The following is a 22,621-nucleotide window of genomic DNA, read 5'->3' on the forward strand; positions in this document are numbered from 1 at the left end:
TGTTTACCCAAAATCAATTTCTTCAAAATCAAACAATGAAAACCCTAAATTATCAAAATCATCCATTAAGAAATTTAAACGAAATAATTCAACAACAAACAAGATTATCAGCGAATACTTGTAACTAATTAATAAAACTGATATCCACACTTGAATAATTTCTTCGCAATTTGTTCCCTTATTTAAATTGGTTATGTTCTTCGCCAAAGAATTTTGGGGGAAAAGATAAAATTTTGGGGAAGAAGATGATAACTTAATTGTGTATCATCCATTAATTGATGCATTAATTGTTTGGCGCCCAATTAAATTTTTGCCGCTCACCTTCCTCACAATGGCGCTCAACTTGAAAATTTTGCCGCTCTTCTTTCCCTCTTATTTTTTGCCATTCCCTCTTCTTTAGAGGGGAAAATAATTTTAAAAGCAAGTACAAAAGATAATGAAAAGTGATGAACAAAATAGCCAAAACGCTTCACAAAACTTGCTATTTTGGGTAGTTCAGTGGATTGATACCATGAATCAACCCTTCATTTAATATTGCAGCTTTGGGAAGGAATATAAAGAGTTTCTTATTACAAAGTATTTACCATTTCTCAATAGAATTATAGAAGCCACCCCTAATTCGTAATTATTATTATGAAAAGGCACCAAAATTTTATCAATTTTCTCCTTCATGGTAGCCCAAATGAAATAAAAGTATATCCCATTGCCTATAAGAGTGCATAGCGGTAACTAACCTCCAAAATTATTTAAGTGTGCAAAATTTTAACATAATATTAATGTCATTAGTAATGCATAGCGGTACATGACACTTATTACATTAAGGGTACATCACGATGCATATTATAGATTTTTCGACAAATGAAATCCACAACATACGGTGTAGGAATGATGAAGCAAAAGACACTACAGGAACTCCCTTGGGTCAGTAACAAAACCAGTCAACGCAGATGCAGCTGCAGTGTAAGGAGACGCGAGATAAATCTGCCCTTCTTTGTTTCCCATTCGCCCAGGGAAGTTCCTATTTGTTGTTGACACGCACACCTGCATTCAGTATACTTTTAGTCAAAGGTAGGTCGAATGGGGAAACAACGGTTCTATCTCATAGATATGCATATTATTCACTTGAATTTACTCAAAACTTCCTAAAATATCTTTAACAATACAACAGGATCCCGCGAATTATTGAGAGTTATATGCACATAATGACTTAATAAGATCCCCAAATGTAGGAGAACAGTATGCGGCTGCAAGGTGTATGATAGGTTAGCACGTAGGAGAACTGTCTATCATGCAGTAATGAATAAGGATACAGCCATCAAAATCAGACAAGGACAGTCGTATTTGTCAAATAAGCACATGATTAATGACAATTACAGTTGTCATTATCAGCTAAAATTGTAATTTCTGCTAAAAAGCATGTGGTGATAATAATACAACTTGCTTAATTAGTGACCTACCGACTCATTACATTGTATATTAACCACAAGTCCACCACTAAATAAAAACATGTTAATTGATATCATCTTGAACTTTGAATCATTCACACAATATTCCATATCTATGTATGGAATTTTTCCCATAGTAAAACGACCTATGCCTCAAGGTTAATTGAATAATCACCTATACAGTGGAATCTTATGGAAACCCATCCCTATTATGCTGAATAAAAATTAATGAATAATGGTGGTTAACTGGATGTGAATCTAAGAGTTATGGCTGGTTTAAATCAAATATATAGTTACGTTTGGCCTTTAAAGTAATGCTTAGGATTGTATTGCACTAGCTTTTAGTTTCTGCACTTAAATTCTAATTTCAAAAAGCACTGAAAATTTGAAAAAGGTATGGTTGAGCACAATGGAAAGCTATTTTTAGAAGGCAGAATGTAGATTTAAGAGAAGACTGGTAACTGGTATCTGAAAAGAGATTGATGATACAAAATGATAGTAGGAGTATAGCTCAATCCTGTAATCCATGTACATAGGCCTGTCTTAGCTTGTTTTTGCATAGATCAAGTTATTTTTGCGAACTTAATTAATTTTTGTAGAAACTTTTTAAAATAAACCGAGAACAGAGCCTTAAGCAAGCAAGATGCAAGTATTTCCCTAGCGTACTTCCCTTGTTCACCCGCATGCCTCTCATTTTCTAGTTCCTTGTCTTACCTCCAATTTCAGCTCATGTTATTTTTAAGATCTTAGACAATAATCTTTTCTTAATGGGCTCTCAACTAGTCAGCCTGAAGTGAACAAGGATACAAGAGTTGGACAGCATTGGGTAAGTTACCTGTGCCTCATTCATTCGTGCGTAAGTGTCCCTAGGGCCACCAAGGCAAGCTCCACAACCTGGACTGCCTGGTGTATCACACCCAGCTTCTTCAAATATCTGAGCACAGGTCTTACCACCGGAACCAGGCACAGGAAGAGTGTATACATCCACCCAGACCTAAAGAGTTATCAAAGAGAATAGATCATTAGTCTATAAAATTTTAAGCTTTAAATGTTCAAATCCCTATGTGCACATAGTAAATAGAGGGCGGAAACAAACCTTCTGGGTGGCAGGTACCAGGAAAGTGGGGACTTTGACCTTCTTACCCTGTAGAAAAATCATAACACAGATAACAAAAATGAACTTTAGAATATACTTGACTGGAAAAGCAGCCACACATTCCAAATCCAAACATTTACAACCTGATCTTATCACCCCAGGCAACAAAAACGTATACGAACAATTTCATAGCACAGGTAACTCTCTATCTTCAGGTCAAGAGACACAAAGAATAAAAATGAGGGTGCTAGTCCAAGTGGTTAAGTTCTTATGCAACATAAATTCCAAGAGATTAGGCTATGTTCTTCTCAACTTTTTTTAGAAAAATGTTGATTCTTATTAGAATCAGACCACTCAGCCCTGATCGTAAAAACTCAAACCAGAACAAATTAGGTCTTCTGTGTTCTGTTATCTCAATGTGAAATATCTCTAATTCCATATTAACAAAGATTATGAGCATTAGATATTTAAAATCTATACATTAAGATGAATCTAATAAGATAACACACTAAGAAGATGTCAGATCAGACCCAAAAAAAATTCAGACCAGAGATCATAACACTTTATTTCACATAAACAGAACATAGCCCTACACAACATGAGCAACTGAGACAAATATCCATATGAGCTCAGGGAAATGAGATCCCGCAAAATAAGTCATTAAAACGAGAATATAAGAGTTTCAAATAATCAGCAATTCAGAGGCCATGAAGACTTACAGAAGCCATAAAGACTTTGGCTGCAGCTAGAAAATCTTCTGTCTTTCCACCGGTACAAGAACCAATGTATACTCTGTCAATTTTGACATCTTTACACTCTCTCGCTAAAGCACGGTTGTCTGGAGAGTGAGGCTGCAAATAATGTAAAGGATGTCAGTTGTCATTGATTCAATCCTTTAAAAAGATGTGGTCAACAAGACAAAACATCTAAATTAACATTCAATTGTATCATTTACCTTCGCAACAAGAGGTTCTAGCTTTGAGACGTCAAACCGGTACTCAGACATAAATCTAGAATCCAAAGAAATAGAAAACATCAGAGAGCTTAACGTAAACATAGGCATAAATCAGTTATACTCATTGATCACATATCAGCTGCATAAAGAAAGCTGCAATAGCATTTCTAAACAATAAGTAAATAAGAAAGAAAAAAATAAACAGAGTTTGGGGTTTCACAGCTTCAATTGGAATTTTATAACAAAATCTGAAGGCATGATCTTATCAATTACAAAGCTAAATTGCTAAAAAGTATAAGCAATAAAAGTACCTTGCTTGATCATCACTATACAGGGGATCGTAAGGAATAGAAGTCTTGCCCTGTACAAAATCCACACACTCATATGTAAGAAAGCAAATCTGTCCAAATAGCTTGATGAATCAACAAACATAAACTAATTCTCTGTAGCTTACTATTGATAGTATTAAATATATCATGATACCAGCACGTCAATTTTAAAGCAAACACATGAATGATCACTCTAGGAAATAACAGCCAAAGATTTAGCATACTACAGGAGATGAATAAAAATGTGTATTATAACCTATATGGCTAATTTAACAGCATGCAGAACAGGCAATGGAAGATACTAAAGAGTAAATGAGCTAGTCTTCTCAATATGCACCAAGCCATAGTTAAGGACCATAAAACTCCTTGAAAACTGGGCGGAAAACTAGGCTTTGGGGAAGACCAAAAACCAAATAATGCACAAACCTCGAGATATTTGCGTGTAGTATCATCAAAAGGAACAACCCCATTCTTTCCGCCTGCTTCAACAACCATATTGCAAAGGGTCATTCTTTCCTCCATCTGGGAGCACACAGATGCAATTGCGATATCAGGAAGTTGTAAAGCATCAAACAAAAAATACATACAAGATTACAAAATTTTTAGTCAACATATTTTTTGAAAATTAACTAATTTTAAACTTTAAAGAGTAACAATAGATAGCGTACACTCAAACTTTCAACAGTGGATCCAACAAATTCCATTGATTTGTAAGTTGCACCCGCCACTGATATTTCACCAATGATCTGCAAAATCAATCAAAAGTGGGAAAGAGGAATCAATATGCGATTACGGGGCTGAAATTACAGAGTCAATCAAGAACATGCTACACTTACTTGCAGGATCAAATCCTTTGCAAGCAGATAATCAGGCATTTCTCCATCCATTACAAATCTAAGAGTTGGTGGAACCTGCAACAATTATAAGTAGTCAAGTACAAAAGAAATTTAAACCGTAAAGAGGTGATGTATCAGAATGATAGCTGAACTTGAAGTTTAGAGTTTAATTTAACTTTATACACAGCTTCCAGAAAAAAAAAGAAAAAGAAAAAGAAAAAAAAAAATGTTACTTGCATATAGATAAAATATCATAACTCGGAAGAAACAAATGAACAAAGCAAGAATAAGTGTCCTATAGAGCAGACATTTGTGAAAAGAAAATAAAACTTAAAAATAAAAAAAATAAAAAAAAAATAAAAAAAACCAATTCTACTGAATTAAAAAATAGACCCAGGAAAGCCACATATGCTCTAACCCAAATCAAACATTAACTATTTCCCTCAAAAAAAAAAAAAAAAAAATCAAACATTAACTAGTAATTCCATCCAAAGCCTGTCAAATAAAAGAACAGCTTCAGGAAGTTGAGTAAACCAAATTCTCAACAAATACAAAACGGCATTTAGCACCACACGGAAGTAATTCTTCACTTGGTCACCCCAAACCCCCACAACGGGCAGTTGCAAAAACATTGCATTAAAAAGAAAAAAATTGTGAATCTCCAGCAAGGAAGACAACTCACCCAAATACATTAAGCAACTAGGCAATGGTAAAGGCATGGGCACAAGCCGCACAACATTCAACAAAAGCATGGAAGACTTCTAGCCTTATGACTGACCTCAAGTATGATTTTAGAGCCTAAGGTATCAAAGTCTGAAGCAAGAAGAAAACGTGGCTAGAAATTCAGGTAACTATAGGATATTGCAAACAGATTCATTCATAGCAATATAAGACCACTGACCAGCTTTATTTATATGGATGTATTAATGATAGTATGACAGAGACTCTACGGTAGCAAAGTGCATAGAAACTAGAAACTCCAAACATAGGAGATAATTGATGCTCCTTCACTACATTTGTGGTCAAATTATTTATGACAAACTTGATGATGACGAATCAAGCATAAGGTGAGACTGTTTCACAACACAGAAAAATAGAGGGGGAACATCATATAGTCCAGGCTCTAGGATTCCAAGCATGTCAAGCAAAGGTAAACCAAATATAAAGCAATTCAAACAGAGTTCAAGGTAAACCAAATATAAAGCAATTCAAAAATTTACAACCAGATTAAGTTGTGAATTCATCAATAAACAGATATACTTACTTAAGGACCTATAGTAAGGACACGAGTTTCGAACCTTTAATAGTATTTTACCAGTGCCCAAAACAAAACCAGCATCAGTATTGCCTATTCCAGTGGCAAATTGACCAAATGCTCCAGCATTACATGTATGAGAGTCGGTCCCTAACAAGACCTAAAATTAATAAGTATATGAGATGTTGCACCAAAAAACATATATATAAAGAAATTAATTATGTGAGACTTGTGGCCTCAGAGCAATTAATTGGAAAATAGCTAGTAGCAAAGTTGCCAGGACAGTATACCTCTCCAGGTCTGCAATGACCCTCTTGTGCAAGAGCTACATGGCATACACCTTTGTAGTCAGGATTAACCTGTACAGGTGACAGAATCATTAAAAATATAATCATTATGATTAGGAACCATTAATACTATCAACATACAACGTACCTTAAAGTCTGAAAGATCAGTTATATCATAAAAATATTTGATATTTTGCTCCTTCACAAAGTCTCTCAAGATATCAACATTCCGGTTGGCCCGTTCATCGCTTGTAAAAATATAGTGGTCGGGAATAATTACAACCTTTTCACGGTCCCATACCTTCAAATAACAAAGTACACGGAACAGTTCAAGGCTTGAGAGGAGAATAAAAGAGGCCATAGGTTCATGCAGACATATGCAAACAGCAATATAAAAAATCACTCAAATAAAATTTTGGACTAGCAAAGGGCTGCAGTCCGATTCAAAGTGCATTGTATATTATAATATCTTTCATTACCTCCCCCTCCCCTCTCCTCTCTTCTAAAGAAATATTAACTAATTGATTATTTTTGAAATGCATAGAGATCAATGAGAGAAACTTGAAACTGACAACATCAAGATAATTACAAGTTAGGCAGATAACAGTGCATTTGGTGTACAGAAAGCAGCATGCATGAACTCAAAATCACTTCAAATAAGCCAAGATATACGCAATTGCTAGTACATATAAAAAAATATCAAAAGTACAGGTGACCATATACTTAGGCTGGCTCAGGCAAAAATATGTGCTACTACATACAAAAATAACCCGGGATGCCTATTTGTGGATCACTCTCAATATACTAACCAGAAATATTCAACCATTCTATGTTATAGACTAACAATTCTGACTTGTATATTTTACTGATTAAGTGGAAATTTAAAGGGGAAAGCTTGGAAATTTGATTAAACAGATTAATGATTTCTTACAAAAGATAGTTGGTTTAGCCTACAAAGCTCATATTAGTGACTTGAGGTCACAACTCTCTCAAGGATCCACTCCGAAATTCTGCCCATCTTTTCTTTCCTCCTCTCTCTCTATTTATACTAAAGCTAAAGACTCTTACCTAATAATACTTAACTACCAATGTTCCCTTCCTTAAGTTGGTCAATTACATTCTAATCTGATTTTTTTTCCAACTAAAATCGGCCTATCACTAATCCTCCTGAAATGCTTGAGCACTTCATTCGTGTTTCTTTAAATCTCATCTCAGCTTGGTCAGGCCTGCTAGTCAGCACAGTAGGAAATATTCGTCATAGATATTAATCTACTTCAGTGGCTTCTCAACTTATCACCCTTTTGCATGCAGAAAATAATAGAACAAATCCCTCCTCTTTACCTCCATCATTTGAATATCCAGAAAAACCTCTAGCTAGAATGCTATATTCAAGAAATTAATTCATTCTACAAAAAAAATTCAAAAATGGTAGCACTCAAATTAAGAGGCATAATCCACAGCATTGAGTCAATAAAAGCATTTGGAACAACTACCATTCCAAATTACATCAAGGTATCAATGCCTCAATGAAGCATACGGACACTATTACACTTTACACCTCCCATTCTTTTATATGCTTATGCGCCGTAGTTAGTGTGTGTCGCCTAAGTACCATAATGAGCAATTAGCAAAATCCTACTTCCTCCTCCCGAAATAATTTAGTCACTTTTAATTAAAAAGCTGTCGAAAATTACTTGGGACACTTTTATAAATGAATAAACCCTCAATTTCTTTCATGCTTCTCACTCACTTTAGGACCATTGTACTTACTACTTTCTATAAAAGCACTAAAAAAAGTGTATTAAAAGGCGCACCTAGGTGCTTAGGGTAGAGAGCCTTTTTTTTCTCTAGGCGAGTCGCATTCAAAAAGGAGCCCTTGAGGCGCACATAGGCAAATTTCTTTAACTGTTATATTGTGTGCCTCACTTCAAAGAGGTGCACCGAAGCGGCGGGTGCAGCAGACCTTCATCACCTCAGTCCACCTTGAGCTTTTTTATACATTTTTAAAAATCTTGACCTCTCACTCACATCTTCAAAAAGTAAAGACACATTTTCCACTAACTACATTAAAAATAAAATTGAAGTGCCTAAGCATTGGGTTTAATTAGGGACAAAGCGAGTATAACAACTTGTAGGAAGCAATGAATGCCACTAGTTACTCAGCACTAATGACTATCCAAGAGCATCTTGGAAGCTTTTGTTGCCTCACAATATGCACACTGCATTAGTCTATTTTGAAGCCATTTTTTGCTTCATGGGAAACCAATTTCACATTCATATTATATTGTAAGTTCTGATAACAGAGATGAGTTTTCCAATCTGCTACCAAAAAATTCAATGATACAATGAAAATCCATCAAATGTCTGAGTATATAACAGAATATTCTCAGCCAAATGTTGATATAGGAAATTAGAAGAAACGGTGATAAGCATACTACAAGCTTATATGTCAAATCATAGTTAGGGGATTTTAGTTTTAATTGCTATATATCCAAAACCCAGGTTGCCTTCTACTGTATTTTATGACAAAACCACTCAAAAGATTTCTCTAATATACACCTTCATATGAGCAATACTCTGCTCCTGCCTTTAAAAGAAAAGAGTTAAAAACTCAAGAAAGGAATTTCTTGAGTTAGGGTTAGTAATATTTGTCAATATATAAAGTGATAAGCTGCCAATTACTGGAAGCTTTGGTAATGAGTAACTATCATACCAAATTTTCTAACTTCCACAATTGCATGCAATTAATGCCTATAAAATGCAAAGCCTATTTCCAAAGGCTGAGAAAATTTATTTAGTAAGGTTCAAATACAGGCTGAATAAAAGGGGGTTTAGGGTATGCAGTTCAATATCTTAAAGCAGGCAGTTTTTCCTTTGTGCCACAGATTAATAGTTTGCTCCTTTGCACTGCACAAATCTTAGTGCAAAGAATGAATGTGAATGTCGAGTTGAAGACATCTGCTATCAAGCCTCTGATCAGTTCCTCCTTACGATAATCACTCTTCAATTCAGCTCAACTATCCGTGTCAGATAGCACCCCAAATGGGTTATGGGCATATGGGTATGGAAATTTAGAGACACAGTTTTGGCCCAAACAGGAAATCTAATACTTTTCTTTAAATATACGAAAATAACAAAGGAAATTTTTCTTTTACATGTGTCCCAATCATAACTTTAGAAACTTGTAATCACAGACACGTGCACATTCTAGCTTTAGAAATTTCCACATCAAACTCTTGGATCATACCCAAGTCTATCACTCATATTCAATTCCAAGCATCTAAAGTTATCCTATAACATGGGATTGCTTTAATGTAAGTAAGATGAAAATGAGATCAGTGGAACACAAAGTGAATAATTTTACAGAATCAAAAGTGATATATTCCATTGGTTTTATTTAGCCTGGAGCATGGGATAATTTTAGCCCTCTAGGATCAAATCATTGCTTTCTATTGTCCTATAAAACAATGTGGTGAGGGTCATAGTGTCTGACCTATGTTTCTATTGTCCTATAATACAAAAACTCTTGAGGAATTAGGACATCAAATCGCAGAACTTGACCAAGGTATGTACAAGAGAGGCAAGAGTGCATGACAGATGACTACTAACCTTATAAAGGTTTTCTGCCAGAACCCAAAGATGTAAAGGATCCCAAGTCTCCAGTTAAGTTGGTTATTGTAATTGTTATTGTTTAAAACTTGTACTTGATATATTCACACACGTCTCTAATTCTCTAGGATCCAAGAAAAATCGACTCTTTCTACTAGGCAAGGATGATAGAAACAATTTGATAACTTGGTTGAGTCTTTACCCCATGAATGCACATTTTCACATAAAAACAGGCTTAATAATGAAAAGAAAAAACCAGAAAATATCAATAAACAATCACCAAAGATTAACACTTCTACTATTAAAAGTAATACCTTGGCATTCTTTCCAAATTCCTTCTTGAAGATACCAAAGGAGCCAGGTCCACAAACATCATGGGTCATCAAAATATCAACATTAACCCACACATTATCACCTGGGGTTAGCTGAGATCTCTCAGAAGACCTAGCCAATATCTTCTCAGTCATTGTCATCCCATGTTTCACCTAAATAACCAAATTGAAACCAATAATCAACTCAATCCTCCACTCTATTAAAGAAGAGTCAAATAAAAATGAATAACAACACAAATAAACAATACATAATCAATATGGATGCTGATGAGCTTAGTTGGTTAAAGTTGAGTGGTACCCAAGACATAAAACCAAATTAAAACCAATATTCAACTCAATCCTCCACTCTATTAAAGAAGAGTCAATTAAAAATGAACAACAACACAAACAAACAATATAAAAATCAACATGGAATTATGGATGTTGACGAGCTTAGTTGGTTAAACTCAGGTCGTACCCAAGACATAAGATCAAATCCCGTCTAAATTATTCTGCGCACACACACAATGACACAATACAAAACAAACCAAACCAAATAAATAAATATGGGGTTTTTGATATGAAACCAACCGAGCCAGTTTCAGAAGGATTTCTCTGAGTCTGTTGAGGAGCCATGACTGAAACTATCTTTTTTGATTTCACCATTTCAGACCCATCTTTGAGCCAGGGCAACAAGGGCGGCGGCGCTGAGCGCAGAGAGAAAACATCCATTTTCATAGTTTCTTCCTAACAATTCAAGGGTTTTACAACACATTAGCAATCAATTTAGACCCAATTATCAAATTAAATTCTTCTAGCTTAAGAATATAAAGAACAACAATCTTTCAGTGATGAAATAAATTATACCCAATAGTTCATTAATCAATCCACCTTATAAGAACCCTGAATTGAATTAATTGTTAATACTAGATTATGAAAATGAAATTCGATGATTAAGAAAAACCATCTTACCTAAGGTTGAATAGAAGAGAAAAAGCTTCAATGGAGAAATGGAAAATGCGAAGTAGCCGCCTCAATGGAGAATGAAACAAGAAGAGGAAGGGCACGTGATAAGCTTCAATATCTTTCCAACTTAGTTTAAGCTAGGGCTGTTGACCAACCAACCCAGACCAAACACTACATAATTAATGTAATCCGTTCGTCTTTTAATGTTGTCTCCATTTCATAATAATTTTCTCATTACTTAGATATTAATATCTGTTATTAGTTTAGATAGTGTGTTGTGTACGGTATTGATTATTGAGTCTCACAAAGATTTATATTGACATATAATGAATTATTAAAAGGAAAAATTGATTTTAATGATTCCACCTTTAGCCGGTTTGCTATTAATAATCTCACCTTTGCATTATTTGTTAATAATCCCACCTTTATATAACATTCTCTTTTATTGGTCCCTAACTTGTTGGTAACCGGTTTTAATAGGTTATAATGCTACGTGTCAATTTGTTATTGGTTAGAAAAAAAATTAATTAAAAACAAGAAAAAACTAAAAAATATTAAATAAAAAAACAAAAAACAAAAGAAAAAAGAAAAACCAAGTCATTCCCAAATTCCCCGACGCCACCCAACCCCCACCCTAATTAACGCTGCCCCTCCTCTCCTCACCACGGCTGGGTGACAAAAACAACTTTCGATAGACTGGTGTGACGTGGACACTTCGCCTGGCTGTGCGATTGGATGTTGCTTCGGCTAGAGACGGTTGTTGGAACGTATAATAGTTTCACGGATGATGTAGCTGGGCTTTCGGTCTGCGTGCGTCGGCCGGCGCTGCTTAGGTTGCTTCGGCCTGACCACGGTGGCAGGCTGTTGTGGTGGCTGCGTATCTAGCTGCCACAGTGGCAGTAACGTGGGTAGGCAGCAGCTCAGTCACGGTTTCGTATTGTTTAAATTCAAATTAATTAGTCGCAATGGGGTAGTTTTAGGGGAAGATGAGTGGGAATTGGAGTGGTTTTAGGGGAAGGGAAGGCACTTTTCGATGAGTGGGTGGTGGGGAGGGCCGACAGGCGGTTTCCGGTTATGGAGGTGGGGGCTGCCGGAAGGTCAGTTAACGGAAAGGGCGGTGTTGTGAGGGTTGGTTGCCTGGGTTCTATTGCATTTTTTTATTTTTTTGTAATTTTCTTTTAATTTTTTGACCAAATCACTTTGTGACACGTGTTACTTAATTTTTTCCAAAAAAAATAACCTAATGTATAGGTTACCGGTCACAAAGGACCAATAGAAGAGAATGCCTTATAAAGGTGGGATTATTAGATAATAATTCAAAGGTGGGATTATTCATAGCGAACCGACGAAAGGTGGGATTATTAGAATCAATTTTTCCTTATTAAAATATGGAGTATAAAGATAATCTACCAAAAAAAAAAGTACAAATATTGTAAATGATGAGTACAAAATTAAATAAATTATGTCATACGACACTTGACTTTGGTCGGTACATAGTATAATGATATTTAAGTTTTTACATGGATGCACGAGACATTGCAAAATACTATCATTAAGGTAATCGGTGTTTGCAAAATATCCTTAGCTAGAGGGAAAGGAAAGAGGAAAATCAATGACATGTTTCATGATAATAAGAACAAAAGGCCTAGGGCAGTCGAGAATGAGGAAGATGAACCTAGATACAATGCTGATAGGCGTGAGATTTACCTTGACACTAAAAACAAGGCTATCCTTGTGAAGTCGGATCCAAAGAACGCGTCAATGGAGAAACTGAGAAGTGTGGGCATACAACTAGAAATTGTTGTGAGCTTAAGAGAGCCTTAGGGAGCTGGCGGATGAAGGGAAGCTCAACCTGAAGAAATACACCCAAGTGTAGGGAGTAATACCTACTGCCTACTCCCCTTCCCTATGTAACTACTAGCCTATTATCAGCTTTAAAAAAAATATATTGTATAATATAGTCTATCTTTTATCTCTCCTCATGTAAAGAATTTTTTGCCAATTACAACCATTTAAAAAAATTGTAAATTGCAGTCCAAAAGTTCTTATAAATTGTAAATTGCAGCCCGATTCAACTTTTTCATCAGTTTACGTGTTGAAAAATATTCGGTTAAGGTTTTAGGGGTCATTTTAGTCATTAAGGTTCCAAATTGAGCTCGAAATTAGCAAAAAATATAACGTAAGTGACTCGTTTTGCGTAGCAAAAATGTATCAATTTGTGGGTAACTTTTTTTTATTTAAAAACGAGGCACTTACATTAATTTTTTGCTAATTCCAAGAGCTAAAATAACACCTAAAACCTTAACCGAATATTTTTTTCGACAGCTAAACCGATGAAATAGTTGAATCGGATTGCAATTTACAATTTATAAGAACTTTTGGGCTGCAATTTGCAAACTACTAATTTTAAATCTGCAATTTGCAAATTTTTCTCAAATAAATGTCGTATTTATAAAAAAAAAATAAGAAAATTATACCATAACCTTGGGTGTTTAAGTGATTTTCTAATGTAACCTTAACTTTTGCACTACTTCTTGAGGTAACCCTAAACTTGCAAAACATCATCAAATTGGATGAAAAGGTCACCGTTAATAGTTAAAACATATATATATGTAAAATGAAATTTATATAAAAAAAAAATACTCCAAGTTTGTATTAGAAAAATGAAGGAAGGGTTAGGAAGATTAAAATGAGTTATTTATCTTCTTTATCTTTTCATTTGAACCATTTTAGTTTTAAGGGTGAGTCCCAATTTCTCTTATTGATTAACAAAAGTGTATTTTAAAATGGCACAATAGTAAATATAAGAAATTGTAGTATAGATATTTTAATTATTTTTGTGGTAATTTTTAATCGAGAACCTATTGCGTGCAGATGTCCGCACAAAATAATTCATGTGGACAGGCTACTAAACAAAAGCCCAAAATGAACGCGGGTTTAAAACCCGATTTCAAAATAGAAGCTCAAAATTAGGTCACCCAAAATACTCCGTGTTACATAAGATCGATCGAGAAATTTCAAATTTTTGTTTCACAAAATCGAAGAAAAAAAAAAGGAAAACACGATCGTGTGATTTCGAAATTTAAAACAATGGAAGCAGAAAATCAAAAAGAAAAATCAATTAATTATCAAAATGAAGAACTTGATCAGCAAAACGAACCGAATTTTCAACAATTTGATTTAAATCAAGGAAAAGACAATTCAAATTCACCTAATTAATCTACAATCACGTTGGAAAATCCTAGTAATTTTATTTTTATTACTTTATTAATCTTTCTACGATTTTTAAGTGTTAAAATTGATCTAATTATATGTATTTTGTAATACAGAAGAAAAAAAAAATCAGAAACAAACGAAACAAATTATGACAAACAAGATGATACTGGAGAGTTTGATTATAACAATATTAGGTGATATGTTTAAATTATAGGCTGATATATATTTTGCGTTGCCGATTGTGTATTTTGTGTTGGTTAAAATGTTTCATGTGTTTTATGAATCTATTATTATTTACTTTGTTATCAATGTTTGCTTATATGAAATTATTATTGTATGTTATGATATTGTTGTTGGCTTATATGTATTTGGCTAATATCATTTTTCCTTGGCTTATATGAACTATTGTTGGCTTATGTTGATCTAATTCTGGCTTTTGTGTTGGCTATGTAGGCTGATATATATTTTGCGTTGGTTGTTGTGTATTTTGTGTTGGTTAATATGTTTCATGTGTTATATGAATCTATTGTTGTTTACTTTGTTATCTATGTTTGCTTATATGAAATTATTGTTGTCTACTATGATTTTGCTGTTGGCTTATATGTATTTATTGATGGTCACATGACTTTTAATTTGGATAATATCATTTTTTCCTTGGCTTATATTAATCCATTGTTAGCTTATGTGAATCTAATTTTGGCTTATGTGTTGTCTACGTTGGCTATTATGATTCTAAAATTGTCTTATATAAATCTATTGTTGGCTTATGTGAATCCGAATATGAATTCTATATTATTAGTGTTGGCATATACTATATTATTAGTGTTGGCATATATAATACTTATAACAATAATTTGTTGTTGTTTCTATTGACTATTAATATCTGATATGTTTTTGTTATTGGCTTATGTATTTCATTTATTATCTTATATGTTTTTCTTGTTTATTATATTCTTTATACATTAACTATCATGCGTTACAAATTTACTTTGTTGCAGATTTGAATTATTTCAAGTATATGGTGATAAATACATAAATTTGTCTTTGATGGGAAGAATGGTTGAAATTCATAAAGGTGAATATCATTTATACAAAGCTCATTCTAGAGCAGTTAGATTTAGTGTAAGAAAAAGTACACTAAAAAGAAATAATGGTAAACCATTTGATTTTTACTTTTGTTGCTCAAAGGAGGGATCTACAGATGAAAAAAGACAGGATAAGGATAAAGAAATTATATTTGTTGGTGAAATGCCTTCAAAAATTGAAGGACAATCAAAAATGAAGAGGAAAAAAAGAAGTGTCTATGAGACTAGAAATGGTTGTAAAGCCCAGATTCAAGGTAAAAGAAAATGGAGAAAATTGTGTTATTCAACATAACATAGAACACAATCATGATTTTGTTCCATCGACAGAATGACATCATATGAAATCTGAAAGAAATATAAAGGAAGAAATAGAAAAAGTGATTGAAAAAATGATTGAAAGTGGTATAAAGCCAATGGATATATATCAATTTCTATCAAATGAGGCTGGATCAGAAAAGGCTTTTGGGATACACAAAGAGAGATCGATCTGTTAAATTATGTGACTAGATATAAAGAAGATATGATTGAAGGTGGAGATATGCAAAGTGTTTTGGATACACACTAAGAAATAGCAGATTATGATTCCTCATTCTTTTATCGATTGAAATTTAGTGAATATGATCAAATTGTAAGTTATTTTTGGCGTGATTCAATGATGCTGCTAGAAGATTACAAAGCCTTTGGTGATGTAGTTGTATTTGATACAACTTATAGGACAAATAAATATGGTTTAACCTGTGCACCAATAGTGTGGGTAGACAACCATTGGAGAACAACTATGTTTGGTTGTGCATTTATCACTGATGAAACAACCGCTACATTTGAATGGATTCTTGAAACATTCAAAAAGTCAATAGAAAGATCAGAGCCAAATATAATATTTACAACTCAAGATCAAGCAATGAGTAATGCAATTGAAAAGGTAACTATTAATATAATTAGTTGTTTTATATATTTCTTTTTCTCTTTATTTGAATTATATGTTAACTTATATCAATAAATTGATACCTTATATAAATCTATAGTTGGCTAAAATGTTGTCTTTATAAGAATATTTATTGGCTTATCAATAATTTGATAGCTTATAAGTATTTCCTGTTGACTTATATCAATAATTTATTGGCTTATATAATATAGATGTACAGTTGGATGATATGTTATATTATAAAATTTTTTATTTATATCAATAATTAGTTAGCTTATAAGTAATTTTTGTCAGCTTATATCAATAATTTGATAGCTTATAAGTATTTTGTTTTGGATTATATAAATGTACAATTGATTGATATGTTATCTTTGTTAGATTATAAGTATTTTCTATTGGCTTATATCAATAATTTACTGGCTTATATAGACGTACGGTTGGATGATATTATGTTATATTATAAGAATCTTAGTCTATATAAATAATTTGTTAGCTTATATAATAATTTTTGTTAGCTTATATCAATAATTTTGTAACTATAAATATTATTTGTTAGCTTATATAAATAATTTGTTAGGTTATATAAATCATTCTATGTCCTATCAATAATTTCAGATTTTACCAAATTCAAGACACGGATTATGTTTGTAGCATCTTAAAAAAAAACTTTGTTTCAAGGTTTGGTCAACCGGAAAGTAATGAAGAATTCAAAAATATGTTTGACAATTGTTTATATGGCTGTGACGATGTTAAAGAATTTGATGCATTATGGACTAAAATGATTTAGAAGTATGGTTTGGAAGAAAAATCTTGGTTTGACAGATTGTATGATCTTAGGGAGAATGGTATCCTGTGTTTAGTAAGGACATATATTCTGCTGGTATTTTATCATCACAAAGATCAGAGGTGACAAATAAAGCTATATCTTTCAAAGCAAACAAGAAGACTTCATTGTTTGAATTCTTTCATATTTTTGAAATAACAATCAAAAGATGGAGAAGCACTGAAAAAGAAGATAAATTCATAAATAAAACAGAGAAGAAAAAAACAAATTGCAAGTTGTTGACGCAAGCGACTGAAGTTTACACTTTGAACCTTTACAAAGACTTTATAAAAGAATATGAAACAAGTATGAGATCTTATATTCGAGATTTAACTTATGAAATAATAACTGAAGGTCTAAAAATGTTTGAAGTGTCAATAAATGAAGATTTCAAGAGCAGCCATCGAGTCATTAACTATGAGAATTTGAAAGAATTTGCATGCACTTGTTTATGTTTTAATGAAACAGGAATGATATGGTATCATACATTGAGACTTTGAGAGTAATGCATATGCATAATGTTTTTACTATTCCATCAGTATACATAAAAAAGAAATGGAGAAAATCAGCAAAATCTTCAATTTGGAAAGACGGAGAAGGTACCAATTTGTCTTATAAGATTTTTTGTTAGCTTATATAATTCAGGAAAATTTGTAAAATACCACCTACTATTGTACCCATTTTTTACAATACCACCAACAAATTTTTTTTTTTTACCACCATATTTTTTTTTCAAATATTTAAAAATTACCACCATGAAGTCACTGTGGACTCATATAACTACCTTCTCCTCTCTAATTTCACGATTCCCTTTCATGTTCACCCCATTACTCCCACATCTCCTCTTTTTTTTTTTTTCTTTTGCAAATTTCATAGGCAATAAATTAGGGTTCAATTATGTAATTTGTTCTTCAAGTCAATTGAAAATACAAAACTGAGTGTGTAATCATGTTATCAAGAAGGTATGTTCAATTAGGGTTATCGAGAAGGTATGTTCAATAAGAATAAGGTAGTGGGTGGGGGCCATAGTGACGTCATGGTGGTAGTTATAACGATTTTCAAAAATAGTTGGTGGTAATTTTTAAGGATTTGAAAAAAAAGATGGTGGTAAAATAAAAAATAAAAAAAAAATTGTTGGTGGTATTGTAAATAATGGGTACAATAGTAGGTGGTATTTTACAAATTTTCCTATAAATCATTAGTAAGCTTATATGATATATCTTAACTTATATAATAAACTTAACTTATATGATACCTTATATAATTTATCTTAACTTAAATAATGGCTTACATGATATGTTTTATTATAAGAATCTTTGTTGGCTTATATAATTTTTTAGCAAATGTTTAAGAAGTATTCGATCAAAATTCAGTACTTGACACAACATGGAGACATACAATATCAAGAAATCTCTATAATTTGGTGTCCATATGTCAATCAAATGAGGAAGGTAAAAAAAAATGTAATGATGCACTTGAAAAGATGTATCAGTTAGTGAAGAAGGTGTTTCAAACAGATGAGGAGAAGAAGAAAGAAATTAATGAAGAAGAACAGAGAAGAAAAACAGTACCTAATCTTTTAAGACCAAAAACAAAAGGAAGGCCACTTGGAAGAAACACAAGGATTAGAGGTTATTTTGAAAAAAGAAAAGCTGCTACAAGACATCCAAATGGATTTGGAACAAAAACTCCAAATCCTCAACTTATTTAAAAGTAATTTAATTATAGAAATGAAATAAATCAATCTAAATATTTAGGCTAGTATATTTAATGTTCTAGCTAATATGTTTAAATTGTAGGCTGATATATATTTTGCGTTGGTTGTTGTCAATTTTGTATTGGCTAATATGTTTCACGTGTTATATGAATCTATAGTTGTCTACTTTGTAATCTATATGTTGGCTTATATGACTTTATTGATGGCTTCATGACTTTTAAGTTGGCTAATATCATTTTTTTTCTTAGCTTATATCAATCTATTGTTGCCTTATGTGAATCTAATTTTGACTTTTGTGTTATCTACATTGGTTGTTATCATTCTATAATTGGCTTATATGGATATGTTTTTGGCTTATTTGAATCTATATTATTAGTGTTGGCTTATATATTATTTAATTTGCTTATATTAATGTTAAAAACATGTAACCTAGCAATATCATATATCAATGTAGTTCACTTTTATATAAAAATGTATCATCCTAATAAATCGTATAATCTAAGTTATATTACAAATCAGCTAATTTAAAACACATGTAACCTAACATATTGATTTATGCTAGTATATATATTGTGTTAGCTGATATATGTTTAAATTGTAGGCTGATATATATTTTGGGTTGGCTGTTGTGTATTTTGTGTTGCCTATGTTTATTTTTTGTTAGCTGATATGTTTTAATTGAAAACTTATGTATATTTTGTGTTGGATAAAGTATTCTATTTGTTTGATGAATTACTTTAATTTTTGTATCTTAATTATAATGACTTATTATTATCATTTATATCAACTGTTGATATTTAAATCTTAATGTTTTTTTGATATTTTTTGATGTGTTACATTATCAAAAACCAAACTACATATCATTTGGAAAAAAATTAAAAAAAAAAAAAAAACATCTTATCAAAAACCAAACGACATATTGTTTGATAAAAAATTAAATTAATAAAAAACCCTAAACGACAGACTATAACTTGACGCCTCCCAATATAAAGGAAAATTTACTTTATTAGTCATCATTTCACATCTTTCCCTTTTGTTTCCGTATTAAAAACCCTAAAATTATATTTTTTTTTTCCTTAAAAAATGGAAGACGGAAAATCAACAAATGATTCACTAGAAAACCAAATGCACGATATTAAACAATTAGAGATTCAATTGAGTTATTCAAGGGTCCCATTGATAGATGCAATGCTAAAGAAAAGCTTTGTATTGATCTAACAATGGAAGTGAACATACCAGAAAATATCGTGAAAGAGTTTGGGAGGAAATGCAGAAGAAAAAGAAAGAAAGTGGTCAATATTCAAATTAGTTATCCTTCATATGATTAAAAAATAATGTTTTTTTTAATGTATTTTCATTTTGATTCAAGAAAAATGTAATAAATAGTTACTTTTTAATAAAATTATGTTACATTTTAATGCTTGTTTTCTGCTTAGATAAAATGAAAGTTGATCTGTTTTATTTGCTGATATGCTCTATATGTTAGATGTTACATGTTTTTAGATTGGCTGATATGCAATATAACTTAGATTATATGATTTATTAGGATGATTGATATGTTTTTATATAAAAGTGAACTACATTTGTATATGATAGTGTTAAGTTACATGATTTTTAAATCAATATAAGCCAATTAAGTATTATACTCCGTATAAGACATCACTAATAGTATAGAATTCATATTTACATTCACATAAGATGCATATATGCCAAAAACAAAAATCATAACAGCCAACTATTGATTTCATTTAAGCCAACATAAATAATATAAGCCAACTAGGCATTATAACGACCAACACTAATAATGTAAGACAATAAAGTAAATTTGTAATGCATGATAGTTAATGTATAAAGAATAGAATAAATAAACAAGAAAACATATAAGATAATAAAGGAAATACATAAGCCAATAACAAAAACATATCAGATATTAATAGTCAATAGAAACAACAACAAATTATTGTTATAAATATTATATATGCCAAAACTAATAATATAGAATTCATATTTAGATTCACATAAGCCAATAATAGATTTATATAAGACAATTTTAGAATTATAACAGCCACTATAAATAACACAGAAGCCAAAATTAGATTCACATAAGCCAATAATAGATACATATAAGCCAAGGAAAAAAAAAGAAATTAGCCAACTTAAAAGTCATTTGAGCCATCAATAGATACATATAAGTCAAAATTAAAATTAAAACAACCATCTATAGATTCATTTATTTAAGCCAACATCAATATCAAAGTAGACTACAATAGATTCATAAAAGCCAATTAAGTATTATATAAGCCAATTAAGTATTATATAAGCCAATAAGAATTATAACAACCATTACTAATAATATAGAATTCATATTTAGATTCACATTAGGCAACAATAAATTTACATAAGCCAATTACAGAATCTTAATAGCCAACATATAACAGAGAAGCCAAAATTATAAGAACATAACATTTATTTTGACGTGTATTGGAAAATATGGTCAACACACTACTACAAAAACTAGAATAAGAAACGCAAGATACAAAACGATTATCTAAGGTAGGCGATCTCTAGGATTATATAAAACGCCTATGTTAGAGAGATGTTTTTATATGTTGAATCATATAGAACGCCTCTAAAGTTAACCGTTGTTTTTGATTTGTTTTATTTTTTTTAATAAATTGTGACTTTACAATGTAGGGCGCCTGTGTTAGCTAACCGTTCTATTTGATTGAAACATTTTAAAAAATAAAAAAAAAAAAATTAAAATGGCAAACCCTAATTTCTTACGGGTTAACCCCCCCTTTTTTTTTTTTTTTTTTTTTATAACTCCATTCTCAACCAGCCGTTAAAGGCATACATCTCTTCCCTTCATCAATATTTTCCTCCTCTCTCCCTCTCCTTAGATATGGCTTAAGGTTCCTCCATGGCTTTTACCCTAACTACAATCAAAATTATCTCCATGACAGAAAACCAATCTCGTCCTCAACAAAAAAGCCCAAATTTTCAACAATGGTGAAACCACAAGCAACTAAACCAATAAAAGTCGCCCAATTTTCGGCCACAACGCCTCTTTCGCTGTCCTTCGTCAATTTTCCTCCACATCGCTGCCCAATTTGGATTTGATTGTCAAATTCAAATTGACTTATTCAATTTATAGATGTATATTTAGCAGATTAGGCTGTGATTTTAGAATGTTTATTACTTCATTGTTAATTATCATATACTGTTTGTTCTTGTTTTCTCACATCTTTTAATTTTTTTTTTCATTTTCATTAACTGTTCATTTGATTAATGTGAGAAGTTGTTTCGCTTTAGGAAGATGTTTCTTTGATTTTGATTTTTTTTATTGAGATTAAGATTAAGATCTACAGTTTTATGTTGATGAAAATGCATGCCTTATACTTCCTATTTGTTTTTTTTGTTGGCTCTGACTTTATAAACAAAGGGTTATTATTTGGATGTTTGGTTAATTGCTAGTTACATGATCTAAAAATGAATTTATTTTAGTTAAAGATGTTTTATTTTAATTATCTATACATCTAATACTTATAATTTTTTTTTGCTTGTTTGTTTCAACAGATGAAGTAGATATAGAGGAGAAAACATTCTTAAAGATCTTCATGGAATCCTGCATTTTTGTTTCAAGTATTATTTTTTTTTCGCATTTGATTTGTATCAAAATGTACTTAGTGTTTTTGTCAAAAAAACAAATGTACTTAGTGTTGTAATTAATTGAATACAGAGGTGAATAAAATTTATTTTGGTATTG

At 31.8% G+C, this 22,621-nt stretch overlaps 1 protein-coding gene and 1 long non-coding RNA gene across 3 annotated transcripts; one reads left to right on the forward strand and one right to left on the reverse strand.

The window, feature by feature from the left end:
* Nucleotides 1-683: 683 nt before the first annotated feature.
* LOC110694082 (3-isopropylmalate dehydratase large subunit, chloroplastic-like) lies at nt 684-11,302 on the reverse strand. Of its 2 annotated transcripts, none has more exons than XM_021871241.1 (15): nt 11,096-11,301; nt 10,715-10,870; nt 10,127-10,297; nt 6,352-6,504; nt 6,207-6,275; nt 5,960-6,076; nt 4,662-4,736; nt 4,494-4,571; nt 4,252-4,347; nt 3,808-3,857; nt 3,497-3,551; nt 3,261-3,392; nt 2,542-2,589; nt 2,281-2,439; nt 684-1,041 (listed from the first exon to the last, which is right to left on the reverse strand). In XM_021871241.1, the coding sequence occupies exons 2-15, from the start codon at nt 10,859-10,861 to the stop codon at nt 904-906; spliced, it is 1,488 nt and encodes a 495-aa protein (XP_021726933.1). In that variant the 5' UTR covers nt 10,862-10,870; nt 11,096-11,301; the 3' UTR covers nt 684-903. The 2 variants fall into 2 exon arrangements, with proteins under 2 accessions (XP_021726933.1, XP_021726934.1); XM_021871242.1 differs by having other exon boundaries at nt 966-1,050; nt 11,096-11,302.
* A 10,357-nt stretch (nt 11,303-21,659) lies between these two features.
* LOC110694519 lies at nt 21,660-22,621 on the forward strand. The gene is made up of 2 exons (XR_002505898.1): nt 21,660-22,011; nt 22,432-22,621. It is a non-coding gene; the product is annotated as an uncharacterized LOC110694519 (long non-coding RNA).

This window comes from Chenopodium quinoa, unplaced genomic scaffold, assembly GCF_001683475.1.
Source record: "Chenopodium quinoa cultivar QQ74 unplaced genomic scaffold, ASM168347v1, whole genome shotgun sequence".
In the NCBI taxonomy this organism is placed as follows: domain Eukaryota; kingdom Viridiplantae; phylum Streptophyta; class Magnoliopsida; order Caryophyllales; family Amaranthaceae; genus Chenopodium; species Chenopodium quinoa.

What these genes read in the sequence shown, in the direction of transcription:
- LOC110694082 (XM_021871241.1), bottom strand. Translation starts at nt 10,861, where the DNA reads ATGAAAATGGATGTTTTCTCTCTGCGCTCAGCGCCGCCGCCCTTGTTG. An exon ending in CTGATCTTTCAGACTTTAAG is followed by an intron (nt 6,276 to 6,351) that starts GTACGTTGTATG and finishes TCACCTGTACAG; the next exon opens with GTTAATCCTGACTACAAAGG. An exon ending in CCAAAGTCTTTATGGCTTCT is followed by an intron (nt 2,590 to 3,260) that starts GTAAGTCTTCAT and finishes ATTTTTCTACAG; the next exon opens with GGTAAGAAGGTCAAAGTCCC.